This window comes from Ambystoma mexicanum, chromosome 8 (genome assembly GCF_040938575.1).
Source record: "Ambystoma mexicanum isolate Mex_15411 chromosome 8, UKY_AmexF1_1, whole genome shotgun sequence".
Taxonomy (NCBI): domain Eukaryota; kingdom Metazoa; phylum Chordata; class Amphibia; order Caudata; family Ambystomatidae; genus Ambystoma; species Ambystoma mexicanum.
The window spans coordinates 661,346,953-661,359,699 of record NC_090929.1 but is presented as its reverse complement, the minus strand read 5'-3'; the positions used below and the strand labels follow the sequence as shown (position 1 = coordinate 661,359,699).

General features: G+C 44.6%; 1 protein-coding gene across 1 annotated transcript in view; it reads right to left on the bottom strand.

Annotated features, from left to right (window-relative positions):
* DNAJC11 (DnaJ heat shock protein family (Hsp40) member C11) overlaps positions 1–12,747 on the bottom strand; it is a 1,722,882-nt gene that overhangs the window by 437,665 nt on the left and 1,272,470 nt on the right. The window contains exon 9 of the mRNA XM_069610417.1: positions 6,844–6,929. Within this exon, the coding sequence (XP_069466518.1) occupies positions 6,844–6,929 (86 nt within the window). The remainder of the gene's footprint in view (positions 1–6,843; positions 6,930–12,747) is intronic.

Below are 12,747 nucleotides of genomic sequence, written 5' to 3'. Positions count from 1 at the left end.
TAGCAAGGATTTCTCAAAGTTGATCGCAAACCCCAAGCGTTTCAGAAGTTGCATGGTGGCCTTTAGGCTTGCTCGAGTTATGCTCGGCGATGAGCCTCTTAGACAATTGTCCAGATACGGGTAAACATGATGACCTTTTCTTCACAACCACGCTTCCACTGGAGCCAAACACTTTGTGAACGTCCTGGGAGACTTTTGTCCGAAAGGAAGTACTTTGAACTGGTAATGGTTCCGACCGACTACGAACCTCAGAAATGTTCTGTGTCGTCGACGCACTGGTATATGAAAATGTGCGTCTTGTAGATCTAATAACGCCAGAAAATCTCCCGGCTGTACTGATCGGATGAACTCCTGAAGCGTAAGCATCTTGAACTTTAAACTTTTTAGGGTCTTGTTGAGGGCCCGAAGGTCCAGAATGGGTCGCCACTTGCCGTTGGGTTTTTTGACCCTGAAGTAACAAGAATAAACTCCCTGACCCCTCTCGGCCACTGGAACTAATTCTATAGCCCCTTTTTGCAGCATAAGCTTCTTGATGTAATATGCAAAGATGGGGTTGCGCCTAGTACACAGGTGGAATTTGTGACTGCGTTTCCTTGAACTGCAGAGAGTGGCCTAGTTTTATTGAGTCCAATACCCAGCGGTCTGTTATACATTCCCATTCGTCGACGCAACGGGCCACCCTTTCTCCCAGGACGTCCTGTAACATGTCATTGTTGTGACTTTGACTGCCTGTCTTTTGCCGACGATGAAAATCCCCTTCTTCTCGAAGCCTGGTAGTTTTGGCCACTCCTCGTTGCCTGGACCGCACGTCTATAACCTTGGGAGGCGTATGATGGCCTGCTGAAGTTTCGGTCTCTAGATGCAGTAAAACGGGAATTTCCTGATGCTCCGCGGAAGGGACGAAAAGATTGAAAAGCTCTTCCACTTTGCAGGGCTCCTAACGACCTGGCCGTATCCGTATCCTCTTTCATACCTTTCAAGGCCTCGTCCACTTTCTCTCCGAACAGTTGGTCACCCTCACACAGCATATCGAGTACCTTGTACTGGACTTCCGGTCTGAAGTTAGTACATTTCAGCTATGCTTGCCTTCTCAAAACCACTCTGTTGTTTATTTGCTTAAACCCGGACTCTGCCAAATCCACGGCAATGTTAATCGAGTGGTTCGACGCTTCTTCTCCCTCCCGGACCAGTAACATGGCTGACTTTCTATGTTCCTCAGGAAGGTGTTCTAGGATAGGGGCCAAACGATGCCACATCTCCCTGTCATACCTTGCCATAATTGCCAGCGAGTTAGCTGCTTTAACCGTCGTCGCTCCTACGGATAGAATTTTTTTGCCAAACGCGTCCTGTCTTCAAGCCTCGTTATCCGGAGGGGTAGAACATTTGTGCTGCGATCTGGCCTTCCTAGCTGCTGCAGCCGACACTACTGACTCTGGAGATGGTTGAGCGGTCAAGCATTTAGGCGTAGAGTCTGGAGCCTTGAATTTCTTCTCCAACCTGCCCTTCCATTGCTGGTTCTGAAAATGGATGGCTCATGGTCCTCAAACCTTCTTGCCAGACGTGGTCTAGAATGGGAACTGAGAAGACTGACTTCCTTCTTTTCCCCATATGGTCGAACAACAAGCACTCCTTTTCTTCTTCAGGGCTCAGACCAAACTCAATACAGGCTTTGCCCATCATTGTGTGAAAAGCGCTGATGTCGTCCGGTGGTGATGGTTGAGCCGGGCTTCTAGGTGCCTCCATCTCTGCTTCCGACTCCCATGTAGGATCCCTCGAAGGGGATGAAGATACCTCTGAAAAAGAATCTCTAGGTTCCGACTCTGAATCTTTAACTCCCCTTCTTCCGGATATGAGCGTGGTGGTTCCTCGCTCACTGGTCGGAAGGCTGGATTTTCTGTAACCCATGCAGAAGGACCCGGTTCGTCATCGGCAGGTCTCGCCGGCATCCCCAAAGGTGCTAACTTCTCATCCAACCGCTTCAGAAGAGACTGTAGAGTGGACAACACTTGCAAGGATAATATAGATTGAGGGTTCAATAAAGACAATGAAGCAGGGACATTTTGCCCCCGCCCTCCGTCCCCAATTGTCGTCGATGCAATTCCTTGCAATCCCAGATCTGCTGGACCAATGATCTGTTCTCGATCCTCCTCCATGGATGATACTGAGAAGGCCACCTCCGGCTGTAGTAAGGTCTCTGGCAGAACCGCATTGTACACCTCCGGCTGCCGCGCTCTTGGAGGCTCTACCGTTGACGATGTCAACGTGGATACGTCTATCGTCGACATCGTATTCGCCGGGGCCACTACAGGCGGTACCCTATGTCGACGGTAACACTCTCGTCAACGACGGAGTCTCTGTAGACGATGGTGTAGGCTGTGACGCAGACCCTTTTGGCGATCCTGCCTTTTTTTAGCCAGATTTATGCCTCGTCAAGTCTCTACTCGAGGACGACCTGTGATGGTCCCTTTAGGAGGAGGTCTTCAAGGGATCTTTCCCTTTTTTCAACGAAGATGAAGAAGACTTTCCTTGATGGCGATCTTGTCCATGTTTCGACGATGGGTGCATTCTCCATAGAACACAGTTTCTTCGGAGGAGGCTCTGCCGACAACGACCGGCGATGGGATTCCGCCTTGGATGACTTGGGCCCGGATGCCAGGCTGCGCGTCGATCCTACCTCCGATGAAGGATAGGTTCCTTCATTTAGCCACGTCACCAGGCGTCTATTCCTATCCTTTAGCGTCTTCTGTGAGAAGCCTTTGCAGATCTCACAACTGTTCACTGAGTGATGAGGGTGCAGACAGGACAAACAATCCATGTGCCCATCTCCTTCATAGACTTTCTTTCAGTCCGCACGTGGCACATGGGCGGAATAACGCCTTTCCGGACATTTCCACAAAAAACTCTCAAGAGTAGAATTCAACCTTGTACAGAAGTAGAAACAAACACGAGGTGCTACCGCTACTTTGGAGAAGGTTGAAATCTGAAGGGAGCCACGGGGCGGGGCTATTTATATCCCTACGTCCTATTGGGTCAAGCGTACAAAGCCCGAAAACGACATAGATAGGATACAGAAGTGTGGAAAATTTTCCTATAGGAAAGGTCTTTATAAATATACCGAGGGTTCCCAGCCTGACGACGGGGAATATTCTAAGCATGTGAATCCATGAAAGATCCAATGCTGGAGAATTTAAGTTCACATTTATATTCCTATGTCCAAAGTTATCCAATTAGTACCAGTTGGTAATATAAAGTAGTTTATATTGACAGGAATAATCAACAATTCCATAATTGTTTAGATCAACATCTGTTTAGTACCAGGGTGGGGACATCATGGTGAGAACAAGCCAATCAGAGGGGTTGGAATGTGGTTTTACCACATAGCAGAGGCCTAAAATAAAAGCCAGCTGACTGCATCGGTGCACCACCTGCCACCATCTGACAGCCTCTCACTCCCCAATCCCCTGCCCCAACTTCTGCTGCCATTCTGAACTTTCCCCTGGTGCGCCTTTACTTTTTTTTTTCAACAAAACATTTTATTAAACATTTTCAAGAAATGTATATCAACATGCTCGTAAACACAATTGCAGGCACATCAAACACAGTTGGGCACAGTTATAGATTTTGGGCGTCACATCTCCAAACTAGGTCCCTTTAATTGTTTCATGCTTTGGCGGGTACTGTCGCTAATGTGCATGTCGATTTCATGCGCTGTTTACAGGGCTTTAGTCCAACCCATGGGGCTTTTCGAGTTCTTATGTTTCGCGAGTTTCATGGGGTCTAGAGTTTATGATCGCCCCAGTCTCTAGGGATTAGTTGAGCCAGCGGGTCATGGTGGGGCGGAGAGTTATCCCTGGAAATTCTTCTGCGTAGTCCAAGAAGGGGCCCCATGTGTTGTGGAATTTATTGATGTTCTCCAGACGGATGGCCGTGATTTTTTTCAGCCACTACTATGTCCCAACATTTTACCCACCACATGGGGAGAGCAGGGCCATCAGGATGTTTCCACAGGCAGGCCATGGTGATTTTGGCCGTGGTAAGTAGTTGGGTGCATATGTTTGCCATATAACCTGTTAGTGGACAGGCCCCTTCCCCGGTGTCCCCTAATAGTATTATGCCCGGGTCCCATGGAATGGACAGGCCCGTGATCAGACGGATTTGCTCCAGCACCTCTCCCCAGAATTGAATAACTTTTGGGCAGGACCATAGCAAATGGGAGCCGGTCAAGTGGCACAGCGAGTAGAGCGCTCGCTTTGACATCCGTGCAGAGCCTGTTAACGCAGGTTCGAATCCCGGCGGGGCCAAACTCAGCCTTTCATCCTTCCGAGGTCGATAAATGAGCACCACACACCGTGGGCAATAATAAGCAGCGCTCAGATACCTGAGGGTTCGTAGCGCTATATAAATGCCTAATTATTATTATTATAATTATAATTATAATTATTTATAATTATTATTATAACCAGTAGCTGAACATCCTCTCCAGAAGTGAGGGGAGATTGATGGGTTGCTTTTATTTAATATTTCGGGGGTCAGATACCACCTGTAGCACACTTTAAACTTCCTTATTAGCGATTCATTTAGAGCTTTTATGCATACGAGCCATATTCGATCCCAGTCTACTACTTCGAGTGTCCGTCCCAGATCCCTCTCCCAATGAAGTATGTATTTTTCCTTCCTAGTCCGGTCCGATTTGTCGAGTAATCGATATAGGGTTGAGACTTTGCCCCTGGGTGGTGGTGTTGTTAGGGTGCGCTCCCTCCCTTAGCCCTTATGTCGCTATGTGATAGCCAGTGTCTTAATTGTGTGTAGTGGAATCTTTCTGCCTCCGAAATCTTGAATTTTATTTTGCACTCTTCGAATGTTAGAGGAGACCCATTGACCAGGAAGTCTGACACACTTACTAGGCCCCCCTTCCTCCATCCCACGAAGTCTTGTGTGGGAGTGCCGGGGGTGAAGTCCGGATTGTTCCAAACTGGGGTTAGGGGTCCAAGGGAGCCTGTACTACCCCATCAGCGCGCTGCTTTTCTCCAGCTTGCAACTGTGTTCTTAGTGGCTGTGAGTCGGCCTGAGTTTGAGAAGTTTCGGGGCGCTGTGATGTGTGGCAGGGAGGCTAATGGAACAGAGCACCATGCTTACTCCAGTTGCTTCCAGCGGACTGGTTAGCAGTCACCTCCCATGTAAATGCATGGCAAAGTTGTGCGGCTCGGCAATACCTAGATACATCTGAGACTCCCAACACCCCTGTGCCTATGCCACGAAGCATAATCCGTTTCACTATGCACGTTCCCCCCACCCCGCAGATAAACTTCAGTATGCTTTTTTTGTAGTTTCTGGAGGTCTCCCTCCGGGAGGTTGATTGGCAGGGCTGCACAACGGTGCCTTTACTTTTACTCCTACCTTTATCTACACACTTCCCCACACCCCCTCGGCCCCGACCGGATTCATCGACTTGCACTCACCTTGCTGCCCTCTACTATAGATGCCCAAGGAAATAGAGAAGGGGCTAGTAGCAGTCGTTTTTTTGAACCTCTAAAATGGCTACCATGCCATTTCCCAAAACAAACAGAAATGTGATTAGCATGCTGAACTGCTTATTCCATTTCCAGGTTGGTAACAGGTCTTGGGACCCCTTTAAATGTCCCACCTGAGAGAAATCAGTAACTGTTTTGGTTTATGTTTCTTTCATTATATTGATAATGGAGACTCATTTTAAAATATGTTTTATGCATTAAAAAAGAAACAGGTTTCCAATCCTTCTTTTCTGCAATATTTACCCAATGTCATTTAGGACTCATGCTACTGGTTAGACAATTAAAACTTCAGGCTAGTCGTCAACAACTTTTATAAATGATTATGCAACAGTAAAGTTACAAGCTCTCTGCTTGGAATTTCTGCAGTCCCTAACACATTTCATCCAGATTCTATTTAGTGGTGCGTTATTCCACTTTAAGAAGAAGAATTGGGCTCAACCTCAAAGAAAGGCACTTTTCTTAAGGTGGACTTACGGTGAATGACATTTTGTCACAAATATTTTGTATTTCTGTTGCATTTTAAACTAGTAAAATTGTGTTTTCATGCTAGTTACAACTATGACTATACATTACAAGAAATGTAGCTCCTGGGCGTGCTTACGGCCCAAGGCGAGGAATAAGCCAAATGAGGGCATGTGGTATTACAATAGCTCAGAAAATTAGTAGACTTAATTGGCCTTTATCTACTGCTCATTTATGTTTTTTTATCAGGCTTGTTAGATGAGTGATTAGTTTCCTTAGAATTCACTCATTGCAGCATCGTTGCCAGTGCAGCTGTAAGTGCAGAGCACAGCATGAGAAGATTCTCATACCATATTCATTGTCTGCAATAACTAAGAATCCACCGGCACATGACATGTTTTCAAGAGAACCAAATGTCAATCTAGTTGTAACAGAACATATTAAAACTGCAATTAAACATTGCAAGCGATTAGTAAAAAGGCTAGCAGTATGTACCTGCTGTTTATCCCAGATTCATTCACCAGCACCACCTGCATACAAAGAAATCAGAGGTGGTGCCAATAGAAGAGAAGCCAATCTTAAAAGGACATAACAAAAACACTGCATGGAAATCCCTAGAAGCTTGATGGCGAGACGTTGGCTCCGTGCTTCAAATACAAAGCAGATCAATGATTACATGAAATCTTCAAAGATTTCTACATCAGTTACTGACCAGGTTAATAGCCTATATTACGTGTGTTCATGGGTCCACCTTCACAGTCGTTCTAGACAGAAACACAAGGAGCAAGAGAGACCCGAGACCATCACACATGCGTTTTATGACATTTCACAGAAAGTACAGAGCACTTACTTGATTGAACCCTTCACCCGTGTTTGCTCTTCGTCTTGAAACTTGTGTTGGTAACTGACCATCACGAACGAATGTGGGATTCCAAGCTAAAGAAATCAAAGTAACTGTGTTTATTCATTATAGGACTTTTGCTGGTTTACCCTGACCGCTCGCCACCATAAGCAGCTTCCATGCACACCCATGTTCACACTGCATACACTGCTCTGGTACTTGGCAGCACATATGAGCTCCCCAATCATAACACTGTGCTCCGAAACACAACAGCAGACCTTAAAGTAATTAAATTTAGAAGACCGAGGAAAGGAATTGCTGCTAATGGGGAGCTCGGATACATTCCTGGAAATGTAGGAGTAATGTTAAAGGTATTTATATTTATTTTATACATTTATTTATTTAAATGTATGGAGTGCACTACAGCCCTCGGGTATAGAGACGCTGTGAAAGGACATGGATGAAGGCTTGATTCAGGGTTACAAGAATGCGCCCCAACTAGAGTACTTAATGCCTAGTGATCAGTTACATAGTGATCAGTTACAGTTAGAATTACAAAGAAGCGCATCGTCTTTATTTTTGTCTATGCACGATACTATTTTCAGACCAACGTGCTTATCTCTAGTTATTTATTGCACACACTTTATTAACACAAACAATATAAATGGTTGCCACACTGCCATTGTGAGAGAACATTTTAAGATTAGATCAACTCCATGTATAATTAAAATGTTCAGTTGAATGATTCAAAGGAATGGTGATTTTTCTTTCAAGAGGCCTAGAGTAGGGCTAAATGAGTGATCACTGACCACATAAGTTCAGATCCGCCCTTTGGATCAATGGACAGTACCATCGTACTCGAGCCATTGTCGAAATAGTTTTTTCCAACTTCTCACTTTAACATGCACGATAACTTATTTGTCCTTTACCTACAGGACCCTTGGTGTGATATCACTGTGTGCGTTAGACTCCCAGAATACCTCATGGGTACACTACAAAGAGTTCAAAAAATAAAGTAGCCAGATTATTTCATAAAATGTAAAGGTTCAAACATGTTACCCTAGCAAAACTTACAAACCAATGGACACCCATAAAAAAAACATTTGTAAACACTCCGAATAGTGCTCATCATGGAAAGGGCTCAGCCTCCTTCCTTAGCAAATTCCAGCACTACACACCATCCAGGACCCTAAGGTCCAGTAGCGGTGCACTAGTCCAAGTTCCCAGTTTAATGAGGAAACGACAGGGAGGATCCTCATTCTCCCTACTGGCTATCAAACTCTGGAACTTCCTACCCAAGAATCTACAAATGAAAGAGAACCACCTAACATTCAGGAGACCGCTCAAGACTTGGCTCTTCAAATAAGTGAACTTGAAAAACAGCAACCATAACATTTTGCATAACAGGAAATTACCCAAACCCTGTACCACACATTGTACGGGGGCACAGCGCCAGTCTGCCATACAAAAAACGTTGTACATTGGAGGCCAGTGGGCTGTATTGCCCGACCTAATCCCTTCATCTCCCTTCAAACCTCACTAGTAAAATATTGCAAAATTACACCCCACTCATTCCCCATCAGATGACGCATAAGGTCTTGCGTACTAAAGCGACACCAACACAGATAATTTGCCATCAACAGCCACACCGCACCCATTGCTTTTTTTTTTCTCCCCTGGACCACCTGTACAGTTTACTCACCCCAGCGTATCCCCCCCTGTCCCTGAACAGACTCCATAATGGCACACAGGTAACGGGGATTCCGACTTGCACCCATCGAGCACTCTGACACCATAGTTTTCAGCATCCGCCTTTCCTTCTATCCTACCAACACGCCCTACTTTTTTTTTTTAAAACCTGCGCAACAAGGCAAAAATTATTGGAAGGGTGCTATATAAAACATTTACCTTTAGCAAATGAAGGCTACATCCACTCTGGATAAAATGGGGGTTTCTTTCTCTTACTCTGCCTCCAGACAGCACATTAACAAATGAGGGAAAATATTGGACCGCCTCACTTTTCATCTGTTTGCAAAGTTTGAACTGGACCCAAAAGAATCGCTATCCATTTGCTTTAAAAAAATGTGCAAATCAATGTCTGCGTAGGCAATATATGCCGTGAGGGCTAGCCCGGCGAGAAGAGTCATGTCCCGCCAGGCAACATCTCTCTCAACCAGAAATGACAGCACTCTACAAAAACCTTAAAATGAGTATGGGCACAACTCACATTATTCGGTATTACCACATGTTGCTACACAGTGCTGAACATGTACTGTTTGCTCTACTATTGCTTTCATAATACACCGTGAAGTGTTTGGCCATTGGGTGTTTATATCATGTTATGACACTGTTAATGTTGAACGATATTTGTACTGCGTACTATCACCACCGGAGTGGTCCCCTGGCGCTGTGGCGGCTCTGAAAAAGGAAAGGGGGGGTGCGTTAGTGGGAATAAGCTGAAAAAGTGCAACAGAGCAGTGATGTGCTGTTGGCAGCCTCAGCCCGGTGGGTCCGTTGGCTGGGCTTGGGGTGTTTTACGGTCGGTAGATGCTGTGTGCTGTTGTGCAAGTCTATGTGTAGTTTGTTTTGTTGTTGCAATGTAGGGAAGTTTGTGCGGATTGTTGTGTTGTACGCTTGTGGTTGTGTTTAGTTAGAGTTTGAGAGGTGTATGCAGAGGGGTGAAATTGTTAGTGGATCGGTTAGTTGGCATTGCTGTCCTTGCAATTATGTATAGGTGTGATACTTGCTTATAATTCACTACTCCATCCAAGTGCGGTACTTGGTAAAATTCTCAGTTTTGTCGAAGTGTGGCACATGCTAACATTCACAATCCTATCTAGATGCAACAGAGGTAAGAGTGTAAAGACCTGTGTACCTGTCTGATTCCATGTCGCTTGTGGTGGTGAAACTTGGATGTATGTTTTATGCAAAGGGGAGAGCATAAGATCTATTACCCGATTGCGCGGAGGCACTGGGAGACCCACTGCTTTGGCATGGGGGTGCGTGGTTCTGTAATACAGCCTTATACGCTGCTGCAGGGGGTTCTTATCGCAGAATGGCCACCTGCGTGAAGCCCCCCTCCCGAGGTCTATAAGGCTTTTATTAGCACATAATGGTAATAGCAATACATGTTTTGGTGGCGAAGTACACATATTATTTTAATAGTGAGCAAAGTAAATAGACAGTGATTTAGTAAATCAAATGTGTTTTTATTTTGTATTACTTAAATATCAAGGATTAATTGCAAACTTGGTTATTCAAAAGCGGGCTTCATAGGAGCATGGAGCAGGTGTCATGTAAAAGTAAACAGTTTCTCTATGAGAAAGTGAAAGCATTTTCCCATGTTTTAGCATTCTCTTTGGTGTGTTAAATAGGTCCTTGTAGTGAAAAAAGGTAAAATCAGAGAGGAAGTGTCTTTTTGAAAATATTCTTGCCTGGAAATTGCATTGTTGTTTCCAGGTTTACCTTTGAAGACAAAATGTTCAAATGCAATCAATACCAGTAGTTACTGATGGCACTCTGAAGATTACGATTGGCGAAGAGGAGGTCAATAACAATCTCCATGTGCTAATAGAGCTGAGTACGTTGGGAGTCATGTAGTGAAGTCCAAGTGGCTCAGCAGTCTCAGGATGATAGCTCAGGAGCCATGTAATCGCCTTGGAAGCAAGATAACACGGAGCAACACAGGTTCGATCCACGGGTCCGTGCTTAGAAACCTCTGGGTATTAAGCAAATTATAAATAGCCTATCATATCAGCAGCAACTAATGTGGTGGTGGCGGGGCTAACAAGAATAGGGCTGCTGCAGTGTGTTGGGATCAGTCTGTACAGTGTAGAGATGTGTGATGAATCCTATGGGGTCATCACTAATTCTCAGTCAAAGATTTCCTCCCACACGGTCCCGGGACAGCAGCCGCTTCCTGACCCTGGGGGTGGTATTATGAGGGAGAATCATGTGTGAGGAGACGGCTGTCAGGGGGAAGGTGGTGACCCCATCAGGAGAGATGCAGCATTCTTCCTTTCAGGATTCCTAGGTTCTTGAAAGCTTGTTGTCACTATACAAATCCCTTCCATTGTAAAACCCCAAAACCCCTTCCTACAAAACTTTCTAGGCAGAATACCACTCATACCTCATATACGCAAAACACACACCTAAAATCTCCTGTCTCGAATTTGTTCTAAACAAAAATCCTAAACGATATCACTTTAAAAGTCCGAAAAATCCTATGGATTCCAACTCCCATAAACCATCAAGTACCGAGACGAGGAAGAGGAAGGAGTTAATGTGGATTGAAGAAAACACCAAGCTAACCATGCAGACTAGTGGTATTATTAGTGGTATTACCAAATTGATCAAAAAAATTTGAACGAATGGTAGATTTGACCGTATTCAGTCACTACCATTAGTTCAAATTTCTTCGATACGGAACAGTGGGGTTGCCGGGGTGTCCCTCGCATCCTTAACACTGGCGGCAGGGGACAAAAATTGCTCAGGCCTGTAAGGATATTTGGCGTGTTACAGCACAGAGTACAGCACTACTGCACAGGTAGCAATTTTTTTGCAGCACCACCACAAGGGTGCGGTGCATTGCTATATGTGTTACCAGATTAACAAGGAAAGACAGGCCATTCAGTCAAAAACGATTTTAACATATAAGATGCAAATCTATTTTTACAGTTAAAAGTACACGTGCACATTCAAAAATGCACACTATTTTTCACCTGAAATGCCTATGGTGCGAGAGACACATTTGAAAATAATAACTAACCTTACTGACAACTAACCTGACTAATGAAACATAATCCACTAATAAAAATGTGTCTCCACTGCAGAATTAGGCCTATTCTGAAAGTGAACTGTTAAACGCACATCCATTTTTTTTTCTGTTCTCTCTGCTGCCCTGTCCACATAATTACAGGAAGCAAATGGGCTCGAAAGAACAGGAAATCAGTTGGTTACAAAGTATTACTATAAAAATGAGCCATTGTGTAGAGAAGGAGGAGATGGCGTGATTGATTCTGATTGGAGCAGCGTCATAGCAAGTATCATGCTAAAGGGAGTGATCAGGCTTTTTGCTGGGGGAAGTTTGAGGGAGGAGAAAGGCAGTCAAGATTTGGCAGAGCTGGGAGGAAGACCTTTTCCCTGGTTGGAGCATTCCTATCTGCAAAAGCTGAGAATTCCAGGCAATGACCCCGGTTTGAGAAGGCAGGCGATCCTTTTACTGGGGTTAATCTTCAAGGGAGCCACACTCAGAAAGAGAACAGCTAAAGAAAACTTCACTGAACAGATAAGGTAATTACATAAGTGTGGGAGCTTAGTGTGTGCGAGAATATGCAGTCAGTGTAGGATTCCTGTGCATGCCTTAATCAAATGCTAATGTTGCAATTTGAGTTCTGTTCTCCGCCACTCTCTTTGCAGTGTGTCATAGACAAAGCTGTTACTGTGCTGTTTTAGTTATTTCTGTAAAGAGTGAGATCGTGTTTAAATGCAACTTTTATAATACAGAAAAATATTTGAAAGCAGACGGGTGGTGTGTCTTCTATTTACCAATACAGTGCTGAAGAGGGGAGATTTTTAAACAGTGCAATTGTCATTTTGCATGATCAGATTCAGTATGAACAGTTGTGAGTGATTGTAGCATAGCTTGTTGGAGGTACATGAGCCAACGGGAAGAGAGACTCTCTGGACATAATTCCCTACCGTATATAAGGTAGTGGAAATTACCACATATAGCTCTCTGTCGTAAATAAGTCAGTGAGATTGCCCATGGTGGCACACTATCACTAACAATGAAAATGTGGTATTCCTGAAATGTAGGCCTGAGGTCTCTCTAGTGATTACACGAAAAATCTAAGCAAAGATAAGGGATTCTGGACATTGGGGCCACCAATAAAACAAGGGAATAATGCTCAC